General features: G+C 35.1%; 1 protein-coding gene across 1 annotated transcript in view; it reads right to left on the bottom strand.

The window, feature by feature from the left end:
* Positions 1–2556: 2556 nt before the first annotated feature.
* The window catches only part of LOC127832474 (F-actin-capping protein subunit alpha-like), a 34775-nt gene continuing 14464 nt past the window's right edge, over positions 2557–22867 (bottom strand). The window contains exons 7-10 of the mRNA XM_052357975.1: positions 9287–9371; positions 8023–8094; positions 6783–6845; positions 2557–4470 (exon numbers count right to left, since the gene is read on the bottom strand). Of these exons, the coding sequence (XP_052213935.1) occupies positions 4321–4470; positions 6783–6845; positions 8023–8094; positions 9287–9371 (370 nt within the window). The 3' untranslated portion in view covers positions 2557–4320. The remainder of the gene's footprint in view (positions 4471–6782; positions 6846–8022; positions 8095–9286; positions 9372–22867) is intronic.

Raw genomic sequence — 22867 nt, forward strand, 5'->3', positions numbered from 1 at the left:
AAGACCAGTCGCCTAACTTGTGGGTGGATTAGACCAGTCACGTAACTTAATGGTGGATTAGACCAGTCATGTTACTTGTTTGTGAATTAGACCAGTCAAGTAACTTGTGGGTTGATTAGACCAGTCATGTAACTTGTTTGTGAATTAGACCAGTCACGTAACTTGTGGGTGGATAAGACCAGTAACCCAACTTGTGGGTGGATTGGACCAGTCATGTAACTTGCAGATGGATTAGACCAGTCACATAACTTGTGGGTGTATTAGACCAAACACATAACTTATGGGGTGGATTAGACCAGTCATGTAAATTGTTTGTGAATAAGACCAGTCACGTAACTTGTGGGTGGATTAGACCAGTCACGTAACTTGTTGTGGATTAGACCAGTCATGTAACTTGTTTGTGAATTAGACCAGTCACGTAACTTGTGGGTGGAATGGACCAGTCACATAAAATTTGGGTGGATTAGACCAATAACCCAACTTGTGGGTGGAATGGACCAGTCACATAACTTGTGTCACGTAACTGGTGGGTGGAGTAGATCAGTCATGTAACTTGTGGGTGGATTAGACCAGTCACATAACTTGGGGTGGATTAGACCAGTCATGTAACTGGGTGGATTGGACCAGTCATGTAACTAGTGTTTGGATTAGACCAGTCACATAACTTGTGGGTGGATTAAACTAGTCACATAACTTGTGGGTGGATTTGACAAGTCATGTAACTTGCAGATGGATTAGACCAGTCACATAACTTGTGGGTGGATTACACCAGTCATGTAACTTGTGGGTGGATTGGACCAGTCGAAAACTTGTGGGTGGATTAGACCAGTCACGTAACTTGTGGATGGATGAGACCAGTCATGTTACTTGTGGGTGGATTTGACCAGTCACGTAACTTGTGGTTGGATAAGACCAGTCAGGTAACTTGTGGTTGGATTAGACAAGTCAGGTAGCTTGTGGGTGGATTAGACCAGTCATATAACTTTTGGGTGGATTTGACCAGTCGAAAACTTGTGGGTGGATTAGACCAGTCAGGTAACTTATGAGTGGATTAGACCAGTCATGTAACTTGTGGGTGGATTTGACCAGTCAGGTAACTTGTGGGTGGATTAGACCAGTCAGGTAACTTGTGAGTGGATTAGACCAGTCATGTTACTTGTGGGTGGATTTGACCAGTCATGTAACTTGTGGTTGGATTAGACCAGTCAGGTAACTTGTGGTTGGATTAGACAAGTCAGGTAGCTTGTGGGTGGATTAGACCAGTCATGTAACTGTTGGGTGGATTTGACCAGTCGAAAACTTGTTGGTGGATTAGGCCAGTCAGGTAACTTGTGGTTGGATTAGACCAGTCATGTAACTTGTGGGTGGATTTGACCAGTCATGTAACTTGGGTGGATAAGACCAGTAACCCAACTTGTGGGTGGATTAGACCAGTCATGTTACTTGTGGGTGGATTTGACCAGTCATGTAACTTTTGGGTGGATTTGACCAGTCGAAAACTTGTGGGTGGATTAGACCAGTCAGGTAACGTGTGGTTGGATTAGACCAGTCATATAACTTGTGGTTGGATTTGACCAGTCATGTTACTTTTGGGTGGATTTGACCAGTCGAAAACTTGTGGGTGGATTAGGCTAGTCAGGTAACTTGTGGTTTGATTAGACCAGTCATGTAACTTGTGGGTGGATTTGACCAGTCATGTAACTTTTGGGTGGATAAGACCAGTAACCCAACTTGTGGGTGGATTAGACCAGTCATGTTACTTGTGGTTGGATTAGACCAGTCACATAACTTGTGGACGGATTAGACCAGTCGCGTAACTTGTGGGTGGATTAGATCAGTCACGTAACTTGTGGGTGGATTAGACCAGTCACGTAACTTGTTGGTTGGTGGATTGGACCAGTCACGTAACTTGTGGGCAGATAAGACATGAAGTTATTTCTAAAACCATAACATACCTTTAGATTCAACGTGAACAGTAGTTGTTTACTGGCATACGTGCAGTTAGTACTGGTAAATCAGCTTTTCCTGGAAGACTTATAGGGTAATCTATTGTATGACTGACATACTGTTCATTACAAAAAAAAAACAAAAAAATACAACAAGAGTTCCGCAGTCGCAGACATATGGCTCCCTCAAACAGGGCTTTGAACTAGTAACCCTAAATTTCAATAGGGGTCATCTACTGTTCAAGGCCAATGCACATGTGAACTATCAAGCCAATTGGTCTATTCCTTGATGAGTTATTGATCGGAAATGATTTTCACTTATTGTGACAGTGAACTTGACCTTTGACCTAGTGACCCCAATTCCAACAGGGGTCATCAACTGTCCAAGGCCAATGCACATATGAAGTATCAAGCCAATCAGTCAATTCTTTGACGAGTTATTGATTGGAACGAACTGATCTACTGACAGACAGACCAACAGATATCCAGCAAAACAATATACCCCCTCTTCTTTGAATGGGGGCATAAAAGTGAAAAACATCTAAAGGCTCATATTCTACCTCATTTTTTGCATTGTTGAGCATCAGAATTGTGAACAACAACAGAAAAACAAGGTTGTACCAATATACATAGGTATTTTATTTTTGCATATATCAAGTACATAATAGATTTAAAATGTATTCATTCACCCTTGAAAAGAATCTTTCAATCAACCATGCCTATACAGCAGTTTGACTTGTACTTGAATATTCTTCAAATTGTCAATGATTCAAAAGACAACATTCTATGAATAACAGTTAAAAAGATGAACAAATTGATACCCAATAAGACCTCGTTCTGGGAAAACAGGGCTTAATGCACATGCATAATGTCATCCCAGATTAGCCTATTCAGTACCAGGCTAATCAGGGACAACACTATGCTCAGAAGAGACTTCCTTAACAGACAAATACCATAAAGGCAGAAAGTGTTGTGCCCGATTCTTCTCTGCCGACTGCACATGCTAATCTGGGACGACACCTTATTCCCGTGCATCAGCCTGGTTTTCTAAGAGCTCGGGTCAATAAATAAAGAACAGGGTATTAGAGAAGGCGCTATTGGACATCTATGCAAGACCACACCACGTGTATCTTATTGTTTCAGTTCAGTTCTTCATATTTGTTTTTATGAATTTTCCAAAAACAATTAACAATAAATTATATTATTACAGTTCAATCAATCGTTAAACAGTATTTCTGCTATCAGGCAAAATGGTCGCTATGAAGTAGTTTAACAAACACTCTAACATACTTCTTCACATCATCCCCATTTGTACAACTATAGTCACTTCATCGTAACTAAGTGTAGTGTCGACATACCACTTTATATGAAAAGACTCACTCAAATTGAAGAAAACTTAGAAATAAACAACTCAAAAATTGTAATAGCACTTTATGACTGGATGGTTTTACTGGAAATCAAGATGCGTATGGTACCGGTAATTGAACCCATAACTGAGACGATAAATCAGAGGTACAACACATAAACAAATACAGAAACACGTATTACAACTACATATAGTAATAATTGGTAAAGAGAAGAAAATAAATTACACAGTTGTTATAAAATGTCTTATTGTTTTCAACACATCATCACACCATGAAAATATTGAAATCACCGCAACATTGCAAAACATAGACATTCATTATTGAACATTGGCTTCAAGCCACTATCTCGTTTAACCTATGTGCTTCAAATAATATTGTGCCATATGAACAATATGCAAATATATATTTCAATTGCAATAATTGCACTTAAGGATTTTAGGAAGGGTGGTTTAAAACTGTTTGTATTAAAGTCAAATCCTCATTTCAGTAGAAACACAAGCTGACAAAGATAACCAATCCACAAAAAACTATTAAATGCTTAATAAATATTTATCAGGAACAATACAATTGGTGTTGTTTAATTCATTAAAGAATTATAGATTTGGAAATTTTCTCTAATTCATACAAACTGCAGAAACATACAGACGGCAAGAACATTTATTACTGGTTATTTATCTATGAGAATAATCTATGAGAATGTCTTGAGAAAAAAAAGTTATTATACACAAGCTATTAATTATTACCGAAAAATAAAAACTTGCTCATTAATCTGAAAGTATGTGTACAAGTGTTAAGACAGCACTACTTATACTCTTCTACATAAAAAAAATTTGAACCAAATAAATTCATTTTCATAACTAGAAAACACCTTCCAGTGGACACCATCCAAATGCAACATATGACCAAGATTGACAGAAAGACATGACAAACATCATTTCATATCTAAAAGGAACAGCAATCAAAGTCTATGAGTTATCATATCATAGCTAAGCACAGCAGACATGGGGTCAGTTCTTGTTCTGGGCCGACAGTGCGGTTCCCACTTTGTAGCCTAATATTTTGTTCCAGTCAATTTTAGAGCGGGTAACCGGCAGTTGACGACGCAAGGCCTTGAATGTGGTTTCACTCATGGTCGAGTAGTTCTCAGTAATTGCTGTCTGTAATGGGCAAAAATATACACGTGGACGTTCTCACATAATGATGTGCAATCGTTTAACCAATTACATCAGGGGTGTCAATTGTCCCGCATTTGAAATCCGGAAAATTAGACTGGGATTCTAAGGCCGCAGGTTCCCAAGGGGATAGAAGGTAGAGCCCCCTTCCCTGAGCCCTTACTTATTGTTCTTCTTTTAGTCTATCTCGTTGCAATTCATTTTACTACAACCCTGGGGTCCGTCTTATCAAAGATCGTATGAACATGTTAACTTACGATTGAATTTTGTAATTTTAAAATATAAGTGATAATGATCTGTATGTTTCAAATATATAGGATACTTAAAGGAATCTTTTCACGCTTTGGTAAATTGACAAAATTGAAAAAAAAATTGTTTCAGAATCGCACATTTTCGTTTTAGTTATGATATTTGTGAGGAAACAGTAATACTGAACATTTACCATGGTCTAATATAGCCATTATATGCATCTTTTGACGATTTTAAAACCTAAAAATTATAAAGCGTTGCAACGCAAAACGATTGAATAATTTGGAGAGTTCTGTTTTTGTCGTTAAATTTTGTGAAACTACGAAGATTGCTTATATAAGGTATAAAATACGACACGTATGTGTACTCGGCGGAATAGCTCAGTTGGCTAAAGCGTTTTTACTTCAGGACTCTGGCAGGACTCCAGGGGTCACTGGTTCGAAACCCAGTCCGGGCAATGTTCTATTCCTTTTTTAAATTTTATTCTTGATTTTTTACTGGAGCTTTTACAATCCAATGTTTACATTTATCGATATAAAGCATTTAATGAATAAGTTAAAAAATGACGAAATCTGTGAAAAGGCCCCTTTAACAGCTACTTTGGAAATGAATTGAAATGTTCAACAAAAGTAATTATAAATGTGACGGTTACGTATATATGGTGCTTCGAAAAATGCATCTTAAGGTGAGAAGGTCGTACGATGTTTGATAAGACGGGCCCCTGGACAGCTCAAATCCGGATTTTCGGAATAATCCGGACAATTGACACCCCTGTTTGATATACTTGAAAAACTTATGACATGAAACAGTTGGGGTTTTTTACCAGTCACACACGTTTGTTTAACCCTTTTCCACTCAGAGTACTCTTTTTGACACATCTGTAGTTCCTTATAAAATCAAATTAAATTTAAGACCATTCAAAGTAGATTCAAGCTTAAAAGGATTCATTGCCAACCATCAAGTACTAATTAGCAACAAACAGCCAAGAACTTGAACAGACTGTTACTCGCAGACTTGTCTGGTTATATGCTAGTTGGATAAAGCCATTTTCACCTTGCTTCTGAGTGGGGAAGGATTAATCATACAAACTACAACTTCGAATTATTGATGTAACATGAGTAGGTGGTTTAGCACTGTTAAAACAATAATGCATACAGTTGATTTTTTTTTTTATACATTTGCTCAAAATTAACTTCCGAATACAAATGAGCCATGTTCTGAGAAAAGGGGGCTTAAAGCATGCGAAAAATGTGTCACCCAGAATAGTCTGGTCAGACCACACTGGCTAATATGGGACGACACTTCCCACTCTGATGGAATTATGAGTTTAAATGAAGTATTTTGTAAATGATAATTCTGTCTAAACAGAAAGTGTCATCCCTGATTAGCCTGCTGACTGCACAGGCTTAACAGCTACGACACTTTACTCGCATGCATTCAGCCTTGTTTCCCAAGAGTGCAGCTCCAAAAAAAAATATGAAGAACTTTTAAAGTTATCGCAGGATCCAAACAAGAGCACCGCATAACGGGTGCTACACTCGGCAGCGAAAGCTTGTCAGAATTTTTTTTTTTTTTTTTTTTTAGAGGTCACAGTGACCTTAACGTTTGGCCTAGTGACCAAAAAATGGGTGTGGCGTGTAGAACTCATCAAGGTGCATCTACATATGAAGTTTCAAAGTTGTAGGTGGAAGCACTTTGATTTTAGAGCCTATGTTTAAGTTTTATATTAGAGGTCACAGTGACCTTGACCTTTGACCTAGTGACCTAAAAATGGGTGTGGCGTGTAGAACTCATCAAGGTGCATCTACATATGAAGTTTCAAAGTTGTAGGTGAAAGCACTTTGATTTTAGAGCCAATGTTAAGGTTTTAGAATGACGCCTACGGCGGACGACGAGCTGGCTATGACAATACCTCGGGCTTTCTCTGCAACCAAGCTAAAAAGTGTGACGGACAGAGTGACAGACAGACTGACACACTGACAGAGCGCAAACCATAAGTCCCCTCCCGTTTCACCGGTAGGGGACAACAACAAGGATATGGTTTCTACCTGATACTCGCGCTCGGCCTTCTCCACAAGTTTGACAAACTCCTTTGCCATTTGTTGTTCATTCTGAAAGAAAATCACTTACTATTCATCACAATTGGACAGCAGATGCTGAAAATGTGTATGGATATAATTAATACCACAATCTGATTGCTTTAATAGTTCAATAGAGATAAACAACTTGTCAATGTGCCATGACTGTGTACAGTGTACTTGGTAAACATTCAAACACGCATTCTAATAATACTTGATTATAATGTTTCCAACGCAAACACGCATGGTAAAACTATCCTCTATAGATCTCAACAATCACTGCATTTCCTTAATAAGTTAAGAGTTGCATAAAAAACATCATGAATCTGAAGAGTAAAAGGTAAAACATTCTGACAAAGTTTTACCAAGATTGGATCATTTAATGTGGCTCTGGATCATTTAATGTGGCTCTGGATCATTTAATGTGGCTCTGGATCATTTAATGTGGCTCTGGATCATTTAATGTGGCTTTCGAGTGGCAAAAAGATTTTTTCAGATTTGAGGTTGTAACCTAGCTTTTGAACTCACTGACCCAACTTAGCGTAGATATTGTCAAGATAAACATTCCTACCAAGTTTCAGGGAGATTGGGGCGTAAATGTGACATCTAGAGTGGTAACAAGGTTTTTCTAAGATTAGACCTTCAGATCTTGATTTTGGACATTTGGCTTTATTAATGTTGATCTGATTGGTAGGTATTAAATTATAAATGTTTTTCAAAGATTTGACACGGAGACCTAGTTTTTGGACGCACATGAATCAGATTAAAAAATGGTTTCATGAAGTTTGAATCTTACAAATTTAGATTCTAAAATGATAATGAGTTAGTCTCAGATTTGGCATGGTGACCTACTTTTAGGATGACCTATACCCATATTTATACTACCCTAGATATTAAATGTGAAAAAGAACATTCTGAACATGTTTCATCAAGATTGTGGCTTTAAGGGGGTAACAAGGTTGTATAAGATTTGCATGGTGACCTACTTGTTCGACACACACAACCCAGATTCAAAGTTTGTCTAGATATTGTCAACATAAATATTTTAACAAGTCTCACCAAGATTGGGCCTCTATAGTGTTACGAAGCCAAAAAGTTCAAGACCCACAGCACATAAACACAGATGTGAAACACAGAGTGATCAAAAAAGCATAACATTAAAACCATAAAGTTCAAATGAACGGCTAATAGTGCCCTTACATCTACTTACTGATATATTAATGGTCTCTTTAACGTCTTTAGAACTAACCAACTGAACATTGCCATCTTCATAGTAGTGCACCTGCAACAAGATAATTTGTTGAATTGATATCCCCCGCCAATATGCTTCTGGACACAAAAGTGTTATATTTGACACTCAAAAAAGCATTTTTTCAAGATACATAGGGCCATAACTCTGTTATTAACAGATGGTTTACATCTGGCGTGCATCATCAACTTATCCATATATACTCATACCAAGTTTCAATGAAATCCGCCAAAGCACTTCCAAGATATGGCTCCGGACGGACAGAAAGACGGACGGACAACGCCGAAACAATATCCCTCCGCCTTTTTTTACACAATCATTTATCCCACCCCCAGCAAACCCAGCAAAGACTGCAGGCTAACACTTCAGCAATAGAACATCTTCGTTAAAAGACAATTTTCATTTGATTACAATTGAATGTTTGTAGAGAACTTTCATTTGATTACATTTGAAATCGTGTCGACATATTGGCCAAGTCTAATATAACTAACATACTTAAGTTTTTGATTCTGACTCAATTTTGAGGTGTTTTTTTTTCATTTTTTGAGCTAAGTTTGATTCAACCCTGAGTTTGAGAAGAGATATGTGCATATTCTTATAGCTGAGATTTTAGATTGTTAAGGAGCTGATTGATTGAACAATCAGCTCCTTAACAATCAGCTCCAGAACAATCAGCTCCAGAACAATCAGCTCCAGAACAATCAGCTCCAGAACAATCAGCTCCAGAACAATCAGCTCCAGAACAATCAGCTCCAGAACAATCAGCTCCAGAACAATGTTGGTAATTGCTAAATCAGCAAAAATGTATGTTTACCACCACTTTTAATGTATCTACAGAAGCAATACATCAGTTGCATACTGTGTAACAATACAGTTTTTTAAACACTGACTGGTTATATTTTTTTAACGATCTTACACCTATCACATTCATTTAACAATTCTATACTACCCATTACAAACCTTTACCCTTCCAAACTCAGAAGCAAAAGTGACTATGTAAAACCAGAAGATGTAGGTAACAACTTGCAGACTGTTCAGGTTTTATGTTGTTTGCTGCTCAGCACAATGTAAGGGTTAGAAATGAAGCCTTTAAAACTTGAATCTATTAAGAAGGTCTTGATTTTAATTTGATTTTCTCAGGGGAATGAACAGGTTAAAATGCGTATCGGAGTGGTAAAGGATTAACAATTCTATACAACCCATTTACCAAGCGTAAAGTCCCTACCTGTACTTTGAGGACCCCGACGAGTTCTGCCTTGCCACCCGACGCTGGAAATGTGCAGGACCACTGTGAGCGCCATCTGCCATTCCTGTCATGGGAAAAGAGTTACTTATGTCATTTGTGAATAAGTGATAAATTTTGCCTCGCTCCGGGATAACTGGGCTTAATGCATGCACATAGTGTTGTCCCAGATTAGCCTGTGCAGTCCGCACATGCTAATCTGGAACAACACTTTTCGCTTTTTTGAAAAATTTTCATTTAAAGAAAGTCTCTGCAAACCAAAAGAGTCAGAAAGTGTAGTGCCTGATTAGCCTGTGCAGGCTGCACAGGTACGACACTTTACACACACGTATTAAGCCCATTTCCTAAAATGAGGATCAATTTATACTGCACTGTAAAAACATTATTCAAGGACATTTTCACAGCACACACAGACAAATGTTGGGACTTCCATTTACAAAAATGTAGACATTCCTCAAATTGAGTAGTCCGAGTTTGGTGATAAATTTCAACAAAAGTACCCAGTTTCATGAAGATTTTTTTTTATCTCAACTCACAAGATGAGATTTGACTTTCCACTTCTCTGAATATTGAGAATGTCAGTCAGCTCTTGAACAAGAGTATTCACTTATTCTTCCTCATACTCTGAGTTAAGTCAGACTCAAAACTAACAAGGGCTGTTTGTAAAACATGCATGCCCCCCATATGGGCTGTCAGTTGTAGTGGCAGCCATTGTGTAAATACGTTTTTTGTCACTGTGACTTTGACCTTTGACCTAGTGTCCTGAAAATCAATAGGGGTCATCTGCCAGTCATGATCAATGTACCTATGAAGTTTCATGATCCTAGGCCTAAGCATTCTTGAGTTATCATCCGGAAACCATTTTACTATTTTGAGTCACTGTGACCTTGACCTTTGACCTAGTGACCTGAAAATCAATAGGGGTCATCTGCCAGTCATGATCAATGTACCTGTGAAGTTACATGATGCTAGGCCTTAGCGTTCTTGAGTAATCATCCGGAAACCATCTTGTGGACGGACCAACCGACGGACGGACCGACCGACAGACGGACCGACCGACATGTGCAAAACAATATACCCCCTCTTCTTCGAAGTGGGGCATAACAAAATATTAAAGTAACATATCAAGCAAGAGACTATACATGATGAAAAACAAGAGTACACCATAACAGGTGCCATGCTTGGCTACGGGTGCAGTTTTGAATAAATGAAAGCTTGTCCGAATTTTTTTTTTTTAGAGGTCACAGTGACCTTGACTTCTGACCTAGTGACCCCAAAATGGGTGTGGCGTGTAGAACTCGTTAAGGTGCATCTACATATGAAGTTTCAATATTGTAGGTGGAAGCACTTTGATTTTAGAGCCAATGTTAAGGTTTTAGCACGACGACGTCGGACAACAAGCTGGCTATGACCATACCTCGGGTTTTCTCCGAAAACAGCCAAGCTAATAAGGATGTTTTGGAATATTGAGCTAAATGTGGAGCGCTAACACAATCAGTAACCTAGGAAACTTTCTATTTAGGCCAAGGAAATCGGCACAAAACTTTTTTTCTAGTCTAAGCACTACCTTGCGCAATTGATATTGATTACACAGATTTCATGAAACACTTGTGCTACTATAATATTGTCAGAGTCAGTAATTTCTTGGTATGTAATTATATTTGTTTATTGTGTGTCTCTCATGGGAACATTACAATTTTGATTAATAGAATGAAGATTGACAGAAATGTTCTTTGGGGACAGTTTCCACCTTAGTCTTATTATTGATATTGGTTTTCCATATAATTTTAACGATATAGAGAAATCAGAAATTAGGGTCTTAATGAAAATCAAACAATGTCAGCTAATTGGTCTATTTAAAACAGTTATCGTAATGCAAATATTTTAGTTCAGTAAAACCAATTAGAACAACTTATTATTGAAATAGTATAATAGGGAATTGATTTTACATCCCGTGGGTATCACTTGTTGAATACTAATAACACATATATTTACACATAGCACACTTGATCATGATAGATTGAATTCTAAATTTAATGTTTAGTGAATATTTTCAATAATGTAAATATACACAAGCTAACGACATATCAGTTGAAATATGACGCCCTTTATATCTTGTACAATTAAAAAAGAGTGTTAACGACAAAATTGGACCATGATTGCCAATATTACTCACTGGAGGACAAGAAAATAATGACCTAAATAATACACAGATCCTGGTTTGCCAAGAAAAGTTCAAACTTCTCCCTGGAAATGTGTTATATCCATTCAGCCAATATCACAATCATCGTCACCTACTTGTTTTGAAATGATTAATAAAACTTTGCTTTTAGCATAATATATTATAACAACCATACAGATGATTTCCACACGAGATGAATGCATTGAGTTGTAAAATAATTTCCTTACAGAAGTGAAAGTGCGAATTGAGAAACATCTGAAATTTAATGTATCTGAAAAATACAAATCTGTTTACGTTTTTGCACCATCTAGAGCTATGTGTTATGTGCAGTTGATGGTGCATTTGCAGTATTTGGTTCTCAATGATTTGTCTGCATATTGTTATCTGATTTCTTTGCATGAAGTCAGTGACTTTTTTTAATGAATAAGAAAACTGTATTAAATCTACTATTGAATAGCAATAAACAAATAATAGTAACAAGCATATCAAGTTTCATTTAAATAAGATCTTTAGTCCCTGAGATTTCAAACAGCAAGGAAAGGTGTGGCAGACATACAGACAGACAGACATCGAATGAGATCGAAAAGGCTTGTCAAGGAAATTTGTTTCGGACTCTCTGGAAAGCCTGACAACACCTTTGACATTATATGATATCATAAATGAAGGGAATGTCTTCGTTGAATACTTGTCAATTAAGTTTAAGCAGTATCTAGGCATTTGCCATTCAATATTTGCAAAAAATGTTTTTAAGTCAAACACATTTTCAAATGTTTGTGTTGTGAAACCTATAAGAGCTGAATGGGGAATCAAGAGGCCCTTTGATTTCACTCTAGACCATGTGCTAAAGGCTCTTTGATTTCACTCTAGACCATGTGCTATAGGCTCTTTGATTTCACTCTAGACCATGTGCTATAGGCTCTTTGATTTCACTCTAGACCTTGTGCTATAGGCCCTTTGATTTCACTGAAGACCATCTGCTATAGGCCCTTAAATTGAACTCTAGACCATGTGATATAATATGGCCCTTTGATTTCACTATAGACCATCAGCTATAGGCCCTTTGATTTCAATCTAGACCATGTGCTATAGGCCCTTTGATTTCACTCTAAACCATCTGCTATAAGACCCTTTGATTTCACTCTAGACCATGTGCTATAGGCCCTTTGATTTCACTCTAAACCATCTGCTATATCACCCTTTGATTTCAATGTAGACCATGAACTATAGGCCCTTTCATTTCACTCTAACTGTGCTATAAGGCCCTTTGATTTCACTCTAGACCATGTGCTATAGGCCCTTTGATTTCACTCTAGACCATGTGCTATAGGCCCGTCGATTTCACTCTAGACCATGTGCTATAGGCCCTTTGATTTCACTCTAAACCATGTGCTATAAGGCCCTTTGATTTCACTCTAGACCATGTGCTATAAGGCCCTTTGATTTCACTCTTGACTGCAGTGATTTTTTTTTGCCAGAAATTACAGCCGATATTCGGCTGCTTCCCAATTGCAAAAAATGACGTTTTTTCCCAAAAATTTGATTAAAATTTCCCAAAAAAAGACAAAATTTTCCCAATAAAGTCAATAAGATTACAATGTAATTAAGCAATAATTTCGAACAATTGCCGATCGAGTTGCCGAGTCGTCGCCGAACAACAACTGACTTACGTATTTTTCGCGAATTTAGCCGAATACGATTTTACGTTGCTATCCACATCTCTCTCTATATTGCGGAGGATACCGACGATAGTCGATGTATCCCGATTGTAAACGCCTGTTTTTACACACGCCCAAGATGGCATTGTGTCACACCGGTCTTACTGACCTGTGTGAATGCGCGCTAAGCATTGTGGGAAACGGACTTTTTTCCATCATGGCGTTGGTAAACATAATAAACACGGAAGTGAAAAATGGTAATTAATTATTATCAAAAACAGGCCCCATCAAACCGGGCCAGCTGTAATATATAGTTGGATGCAGTTTGTGCTTCAAAAGGAGCCACTTTTCATGTCAGTCTATTGTTTGTAAGAATCACTAAACACGTAACTTCGACTAACTAAACACGTTTTTAGACTGTACCTTCGAAATAGTAAATAAATCAAAATCTTAAATAAATATTTATAATTAAATACCTGCTGAAATTTGAGAACGTAAACGATTTAAAATAAACGCTGTGAACATTACAAGGAATCTTACATGTAGGCCTCATGTGTGAGAGGATTAATCAGGGATAAAATAAATGGAGTTCAAAGGATCTAACATTTTGAGGAGGACGTCATGGTATCTTGGACATTTGGCACTTTCATATATTTATTTAGTAGATACTGAAAATGCTGAATGTGCTTATTGCAACATCAAAGACGAGCAGGTGAGATTTTTACAGCTTTATTTTTCTTGACATAATGTTGTATGTTTTCCATTTAATTTATATGGTGCTCTAGTCTTATTTATAAGACGTGCAAAGAATTTAGAGATACTTTTTATATGGGCTAAATTCTTTGCTTTAAATATTACCCATATAAAAAGTAGCTTAATATTTAAGAGCGTCAAAAATTTGGACTAATGGCGCTCAATTTTAGCTCGGCTGTTTTTGGGGAAAACCCTAGGTATTGTCATAGACAGCTCGTCGTCAGACGTCCGCGTCATGCTAAAACCTTTACATCGGCTCTAAAATCAAAGTGCTTCCACCTATAACATTGAAACCTCACATGTATATGCACCTTGATGATTTCTACACACCACACCCATTTTGGGGTCACTCGGTCAAAGGTCAAGGTCACTAACCTCTAAAAATTCTTTTAATAAATTTCATTTATTCAAAACTGCACCGCAGCCTAGCTTGGCACCCATAATGTGATGCTCTTGTTTATATATAATTTGAAAAATGTATTAATAACCAGAATAGTTGATGCATGTATAAATAAAAAGATACAGCCATGAACAGTGTGTTTTAATTTTTAATAAATATGCTTTGATTGCGTATATGCAAAACAATGAAGTCCATATATTGTTAACTGATTTTTAAAATGTTGAATGTCACACATTACGTACCAGTCCGTTTATGTAATGACACTTTATGTACCACTATCTGACACTTTATGAACCATATTTATAATATAAAGAGATAACTAATTTAATATGAATGTGTGTTATTGATGAAATGTATTTTGTGTGATAGTATTTATGAATTTAGACTTATAGATCTATATTGGCCATAGATTTTATATTTTGTCAGATTGTCTGAGTGTCACTGAGTGTCTTAGTTTAATTTATTAGCCCAAGTACATGTAGTACTTAATAAATGATTTATTAGTCTTACCTGAAATTGAAGTAAATTATAAAAATTCATTTGTCTCTTATCTTATCCTTACTAAGGATTATAAAGTCTAAAATGTTTGTATTATATTGTATAATTGAAATGTGATACTTTGAAGAGAAGAGAGAATGACATTAATGTTCAAACTGTAAAAAAATCAAATAATTTCCTTCTTTAGACTTTAATCATGTTTAGAGAATGACCTTAATTCATTAGGACTGCTATGAATGTATGGACAATAACACCTATATTTTATGTAGGTGGTACGTAAAGTTTCAAAGTACCGGTAGTACATAAAAGGTCTGGTACATGTACATAAGGTGTTACACCCTATAATGTTCATGGTATCAGTGTTTCAATATAGAAGTGTTTCTTATTATGTATTGCTTAGGTTGTTTTGTTTCAAATTTAAAATTTGCATTTATTTTAAAGCATTTTCAGTCATTTTGTGAATTTCATGTTTTTTGTAATAAGGTGAATTATGTTGTACATGGCGTCAAATATTAATTCATGGTTGCTATGGTGTAGAGAATGTTGTCCGCTGGACGTGGGTTCGATCAATACTCTGGGAGTTCTCATTATCGTCTCCATGGGCAACAAGTTCTGGTGTACCAAGTAGTAGTAGTAGTAGTAGTAGTAGTAGTGGTGGTGGTTGTGGTGGTGGTGGTGGTAGTAGTAGTAGTTGTAGTAGTAGAAGTAGTAGTAGTAGTAGTAGTAGTAGTAGTAGTAGTAGTAGTAGAAGAAGACTAGTAGTATTAGAAGTAAGATCAGTAGTAGTACCGGTAGTCGTAGTTGTTGTTCTTGTTGTAGTAGTAGATAATTAATTAATTAGTCGTAGTAGTAGTAGTAAGAGTTGTAATGGTTGTGTTTGTATTTGTATTGAATTCTGATAATACAACACAATGATGCTGCTGCTAACGATGATGATGATGAATATGATAATGCTGCTGCTGATTGTGATGATGATTATATGATGGGACTTTGGTATTATAAAATTTGTGAGGTTCAAACACAAAACCTGTTGGATATTAAAACTTCTCATTTTATGACAAAGGAGCTAGATTGTAGAGTAAAAAATAAGTATAAAATTCCCTAATAGGAAAGCTACCATTAAAGGACCATGACTTGTGGGCTTCATCAAAAGCAATGCATGAAACATTTATATCTCTTTCAAATGCACTCAATATTGAGTTTAGTGCTTACATTACCCCCCCCCCCCCACCCCACAATAAATTTATAATGGTTTGGTTGAAGTATAATCTTGATTTATTATCAAAATGATTATTTTGCTTATGTAATCTTATGTAATTAACTTTTTATATGAAGCAGCTTGTTTGTTGTTTTCTTTAGATTAATCATTCATTTTTTTTGTTAAACTGTTTAAGGAGTGCATGTAAATCATTAGTAAGACGTGCATGTTGGTGTACTACAGGAATACTAGAGGAATACATGGGATATTATCAAAATCTTACACATGTTGTTTTTAATATAATTAAATAGGATCAATAGATGAATTAATTCAGTTTGAGTCAACTTGGGCTGGGTTGTAGAACTATAGTTATTTGTTGTTTTTAATCCAATTAAATAGGGTACTATGTAACTGTCAAAGAAAATATGCATTCATACGCATATAAGCCATGTTTTTGATGTCACTGATATTTTCAATTTTACTAGAACCAAATTAAGACTAATTAAAACAGAATTGGACTTTCCTTGCAAAGTATTTATTATTAATAATATAATAAGCTAATGTAATCAAAACATATTGATATTTTAATAATTTAAGTCAATGATATTAAAAATATTTAAATTTGCCCCAAAAAACTAGGGCAGGTAGATAGGAAGGATTTTTTTTGGAAAACCAGCAGTGTTGTCAGTGACAGTGTAAAATATTTGTAAAGCTTCTTCTGAGTTTGAACTTCAGTTTTACATTTTATGACCTGCAACATATTCTATGCTACTTTATTTTACTATGGTAAGTCATTAAAGTGTTATTTATTGTTCAACTATATAATGTGCTAATCTCATATAATGAATTACTACCCCATTTAAAGACGACACCTAATCTAAATTCATTAATACAATAGTTATAATTGTTTTATTGTAACATACTATTCCACTAAAAAATGACCATCATAGAACATCAATGCTGTGCGATTACTAAAATTTTCATTGATCTCAATTATTTAAAGAAAAAAATCTATCAGGCACTTATAAAAAAATATATAATTAGGGTGTCAAAATTTAACAAACTGAACAAGTCAATTTGAACTTCTCTTGCAATGCAAATGGAGCCACTTGAAATACCAAATTGTTCCCATACTAGTCGGCAATATAGCTATGACATTGTGTCTATTCATAACATGCATCAGATACACCTTCTGAAACTTTTTAAGCGGTTTTGAAAACGCTATTTCATTGCAAACTTTCGTCAATAAAGGATACATGTTGTTATACAACCGAAAGTGAAAGTACAGTTTAAAAAAAATGAATAAAGAGCGAAATTGTTGAAAACTTACGAAAATTTTAATTGATACTAACATAAGACCGTAAGACTGAACAAAATTATACTTAACTTTTAAATCATAACATGAAAGTTTACTTATAAAGCAAATTCTTCATTCATCCGCGGACTTCTTTGTGTTGTAGTCATAAATGCCTCCAAATGGAGGTGCGTGATGCGTCTAAGTATAGAGGTGATAATAACGTAGTGACGTCACCATCTATGTATAGAATGCCCAAGATGGCGGCAAGCAGACGAGAAATTTGCGATGAGCGGCGAAAATTATAAATAAACATTCAAATTAACAATGGATATCATATGGTTATTACGGAATAATTTAATGCGTTTGTCAATTAACGCAAAATATAACGTTTGAGATAAAAACAACAAATATTTATTACAAATCTTCACAGTGAATGTGCATCAAGGAAATCAGTGTTGGGAAATTGGAATTAGTCTACCGTTACTCACAAAGTTAATGCATTTAACATGAGTATCGTTCGAAAATGGAAAGAGACAAACATGATATGATTTATATGTTAGTGGATCTGTGTAAAATCAGATTCATATGCATAATCTGCTTTATTATGTTTGTCACGCGTTTCAGTTTACTGAAATAGCATTGAAGTGCAAGATGTTGAAAGGTAAAGAAATGAAATAAATTATTTTAACTCCATATAATACATCATTAACATAGCAAGACCACAAAAGCGTTTTTTTTATAAATATTTGTTAATGTTTTCACCATATGATATTTAATTTAAAAGAATACTGAATTAAATTCTTACTGCTAAAGAGGTTATGATTAAATGGTATATTTAAGAATCTTTATAGATTAGATTCTATTGCAAGTTCAATATGAATGTGGAAGGATATTAACTTAAAATTGTCTTCATTGTAAGAACACATTAAATTTGTACTTTATAATATAAAAATGCTGTCAAACATAGGTCAATGGAATTTGTATGAGTCTTAAGGGCCTGTAATTACCAACCAATTTTTAGACCCAAGTCTTAGCAAAAAAAAAGGAATTCTTCAAACGGTTTTGTTCTAATAGCATAATATGGTTGGATATGACGCACATTTTAATACCTGCATTTACACACTTCGTTACTAGGAACAATGAGTCTATGACAAAAGCACAATTTGTAGGTCGATGAACAAGTCAGTGAATACCGTCCCAGATTAACATAATCGCATACAACTAAGTGTTAATAATGATTAAGTAACAAGACAGGCAGACTTCTGGCATTGCCTTCATCTATAATCTGTAGAGTTCAGATATACCAGTTGTTAAGGTATTGACCAGGTGACCTTTTTAACACCACACATAATGGATGATCACGATAGTTCACCTGGAGGGGTGCCTGATCAGGTGATCTAAAATGCTTAAGTAGGTTTTGACAACTCATTAAATTTCAACAACAATGTTCTAGAAAAAATCTGGAACACATGGGCAGCACTATTTACTTAAGCATTGTAACCCGACAGTTTCTGGGACATTGTTAGGATGGTCACCTATTTATGGTCCTGTTATTGATTTGTATTGTATTTATTTGTTCACAGTCTTAAATCATAATAAATGGCTCACCTATTCTAAATGACAGTTCAATGATTTAATATCAATGAATCCATGATTTATTGAATTAAATTGAACATTTAACCTTTTATCATACAAAAATTAAACAACAGAATTTTAAATATTTAATATAGTATAATGTAAATCGCGTTTGACAATAAACAACAAAAAACTTGCCATATTGTTGGTTGCAGTTTGTGCATGAACGAAATAAAACTTTCAATGTTATTGGAAATTTGGAAAGCAATAATATCCATATATTGTTGTTGTGTCTTGATTTCACAATATATCAGAAATAATTTTTAAAATGACAAAAGTATCTCTTGGATGTGTAGGAAGTTTAGATGATTATGTTATAAAAATATATAACTATATTATATTGAAAAGGGGCATAACTTTTGAAAAGCAATAATATCCATATATTGTTGTTGTGTCTTGATTTCACAATATATCAGAAATAATTTTTAAAATGACAAAAGTATCTCTTGGATGTGTAGGAAGTTTAGATGATTATGTTATAAAAATATATAACTATATTATATTGAAAAGGGGCATAACTTTTTTTAATATTTGCATAGGATAATACGATAAATATGTTAAAATTGCACAGGCTAAACATTAAATCATAACAAAGAATACATGCAAGTTTTAATTTTAAAGTTGAAAAGTTTATAAGAGGCTGCTCAGGCATACCCGGTACTAAGCTAGAAAAGTGTGTGTCTATGAGCAGACAGAACAGATTAACCCATTTGTGCCTAGCGTCTAGAAAAAAGGCCTTGGCAAACAGCGTAGACTCAGATTAGACGCCACATGATGTGGCGTCTCATCAGTGTCTACGCTGTTTGCTTAAAGGAATTTATGTAAGAAATATTCTGAATATAGAAATAAATATACTAGATATCCCTAATTTTTGAAATAAATTGATCCAATTTAGAAGGATGGGAGAGTCCACTAGGCATAAATGGGTTAATGAGAAAACTAGACCCCCTAAATTAAATACTCCATAGTTGGTCATTATTACCAGTAATTTGATATAACCTTAATAATAGAAAACTGATGATTAAGGTCTTATATTCAAGGTTTCCTTTCCAGATAAGTAAAATAACCATTTGAAATTCAGTTCTATACTGTCACTTGAAGTCGTTATATGACATTATTTTAATCAATTTAGTGATTATAAATCATCGAACCAAGGCAGCTAATTGTTATTATTGGTAATTGAAACACCCATAACATTGGAAAGGAAACAAGAGGGCCATGATGGCCCTGTATCGCTCCACTGTTTTTTCTTTGCGAAAAAAACGTGTAATGGGCATGGGTTGAAATGTACTCAAGCATGTGACTTTCTCTTTCTATCCCTCGTCCCACTGGGCGGTTGGAAGGGTGAGCATTTTTATATATGGAAAAAGTTACTACCGTGTTAACTAAACAGACAAAAAAGCCCGGGAATTGTTGCACAGGTCCTTTGCTTATAACGTAAGTACATTTATCTCTCCAAAAGATATTGTCATTCTTTCTATTTCACATATTTTTAGATGCTGAAGATCAAATCTACGCATTTGATTTGAAACAGATTCACAAGACCCATAGGAATCATAATGCCTTAACTCTTTACCAAACAACACATTTTGGACTTTCCCAATTTGAAAGAGGTTGCAGACGTCAATTGAATTAAAATGGAATATGAAGGAAATGATCAGGTAGGGTAGAAATAATTGTGATAAAAGGAGAAATTGCTCATCAACCCACACATCCCTTAGACCAACAGGCCTGAGAATATTATGATAATCTAAAGATTATTTCTTTATATTTATAAATGTATTTAAGGTTCATGGGGGGTATAAAATCCATTAAAAATTCGCTTTGGTTTTTCTTCATTCAATGTGGTACAATATGGTCAAACTATATATCATTTTAAAGCTAAAGACGGATAGAATAACATAAACACATTTTTGACATTCAATATGTGTGTGCTTTATTCATATTTTGGTTTAAAACCAATACATTTTTACACTAATTTACAAAATCTCAATCTAAAGTTAGGAAGGATATGCACTACCTTAAGTTGAATAAATACAAAGCTATATACATATACAAGGTCAAGTTAGCAACATTTCACAGAAAATTATTGTCATAAAACAACAAATGAGTTTTTATTCAACTGCCTATTTTGGATAAATTTCCTAAACAAAGTTCTAAAAATAACTAAAACGTAACTACTTTTTAAAAATCCAGGTATGGTGGATAATAAGAGTCACAATTCTTTTTCAAAGGCTTAACAATATTGTTATTTACCTCTCAACCAAATTGCAAATTTAAACCATCTCAAATTGAAATAGATTGCAGACGACATATAAAATTGTAAAGGAATATAAAGAAATTGGCTAACCGATTGATTTTATATTTCGATTCCTTCTACCCATTTTGAAAGCGTGGCCTTCGCTGTGCTCCGTAGAAACACGTGCAAAACAAATCGGTCGAAACCACGTGCAGTGGTGAGAAAACCGGGTATGTGTATACACATACCTGAGAAAACACAAACTTATTTTGACAGTTGGTTCGCAACTAGTAAAACAACTATTAACATTAATCAGCAAGAGATCGCACTCAATAACGGAAATGACCACGTAGAGATATCATCACTTACCCTATTTCAAATATTTTCCAGCTGAAAATTGTCCCCCACACGTCTTTTTTAGTTTATTTGTATTGTTTTTCTGGAGCCGAAGTGCATCTCACAGAATATCCATCTAACTTCCGTTGTTTTCACTTTCGTTATTAAAAACTTTGTTTAAAAGAATTATTTCTCCTTTTAGATTGTCAAAGCGATGTGTTATTATATATTATCCATAGAATAGTATACCGTGATGAATTTAACAGAGTTACGTATCGATCTTTCTGTCAGTCTGTAAGCGTACTATTTTATGCGCAATAATAAAAGTATGGTGATTCGACAACAATTGTAAACATTGGTGAAATGCTTCTTACATAGTTATTCTTTTGAGTGTTTATGAGGTCTGATCGAGCAGTTTGCAAACATCAACGGAAAGATTACAATCCAATGCATTTGTAATCGTCAACCGTTTGGAATGTCAATTAGGCGAAAGGGTGAGTTTTTAGCATGTTTCTTTCTATTTTATGAATTTACAAATGGCTGCCCCCATGGTGATGAAATGACATGTGTTCGAGTTTTGATATTTCTAGATATGTAAACTTTTTTTACTATTTAAGCGTAACTTGCCCTCGTCAATGTCGATATTATTCACTAGTTATATAATTTTCCGCAGAAATACGTGGAATAAACATGATTCAGATTTTTGAAAATAATGTATATTTTAGTGTTTAAATCGCTTTGTATTTTGATTGATTTTGTGGATGGTATGATACGTTGATGTACAAAATTGGTAGCAGTTTGAAGGAAAAACATCCTTTAAAGCATATATGTATACATTTTCAATGAAGCACTCTTCCTTTAGTCAAATTTGAGTTCAATGCTTGGGGTCCCACATTTTGCAAAATGAAGCCTCTACATGAACCTTAATTAAGTAATACATTTGACTTCTAAGATCAATTCATAACTTATATTAAGAAAATTATAAAATGGTCAGAAATATATATGGATTGTTGAGCAATTGACAATCATTTCAACAATTCATGATCAGTCACGATTCACAAATGGAACAATGAATCATTAGTTATTAACAAGGGCTGTTTGTAAAACATGCATTCCCCCCACATGGGCTGTCAGTTGTAGTGGCAGCCATTGTGTGAATACGTTTTTTGTCACTGTGACCTTGACCTTTGACTTAGTGACCTGAAAATCAATAGGGGTCATCTGCGAGTCATGATCAATGTACCTATGAACAGGGGTTCTGAAATATTTTATGAGTCTACTTGTCCACGGACAAGTTGGACCCACAAATTCACTTGTCCGTACCAAAGAAGTACTTGTCCGTACTTTTAAGATAAATAAAGGAAAACATC

The sequence above is a fragment of the Dreissena polymorpha genome, chromosome 5 (genome assembly GCF_020536995.1).
Source record: "Dreissena polymorpha isolate Duluth1 chromosome 5, UMN_Dpol_1.0, whole genome shotgun sequence".
Classification (NCBI taxonomy): domain Eukaryota; kingdom Metazoa; phylum Mollusca; class Bivalvia; order Myida; family Dreissenidae; genus Dreissena; species Dreissena polymorpha.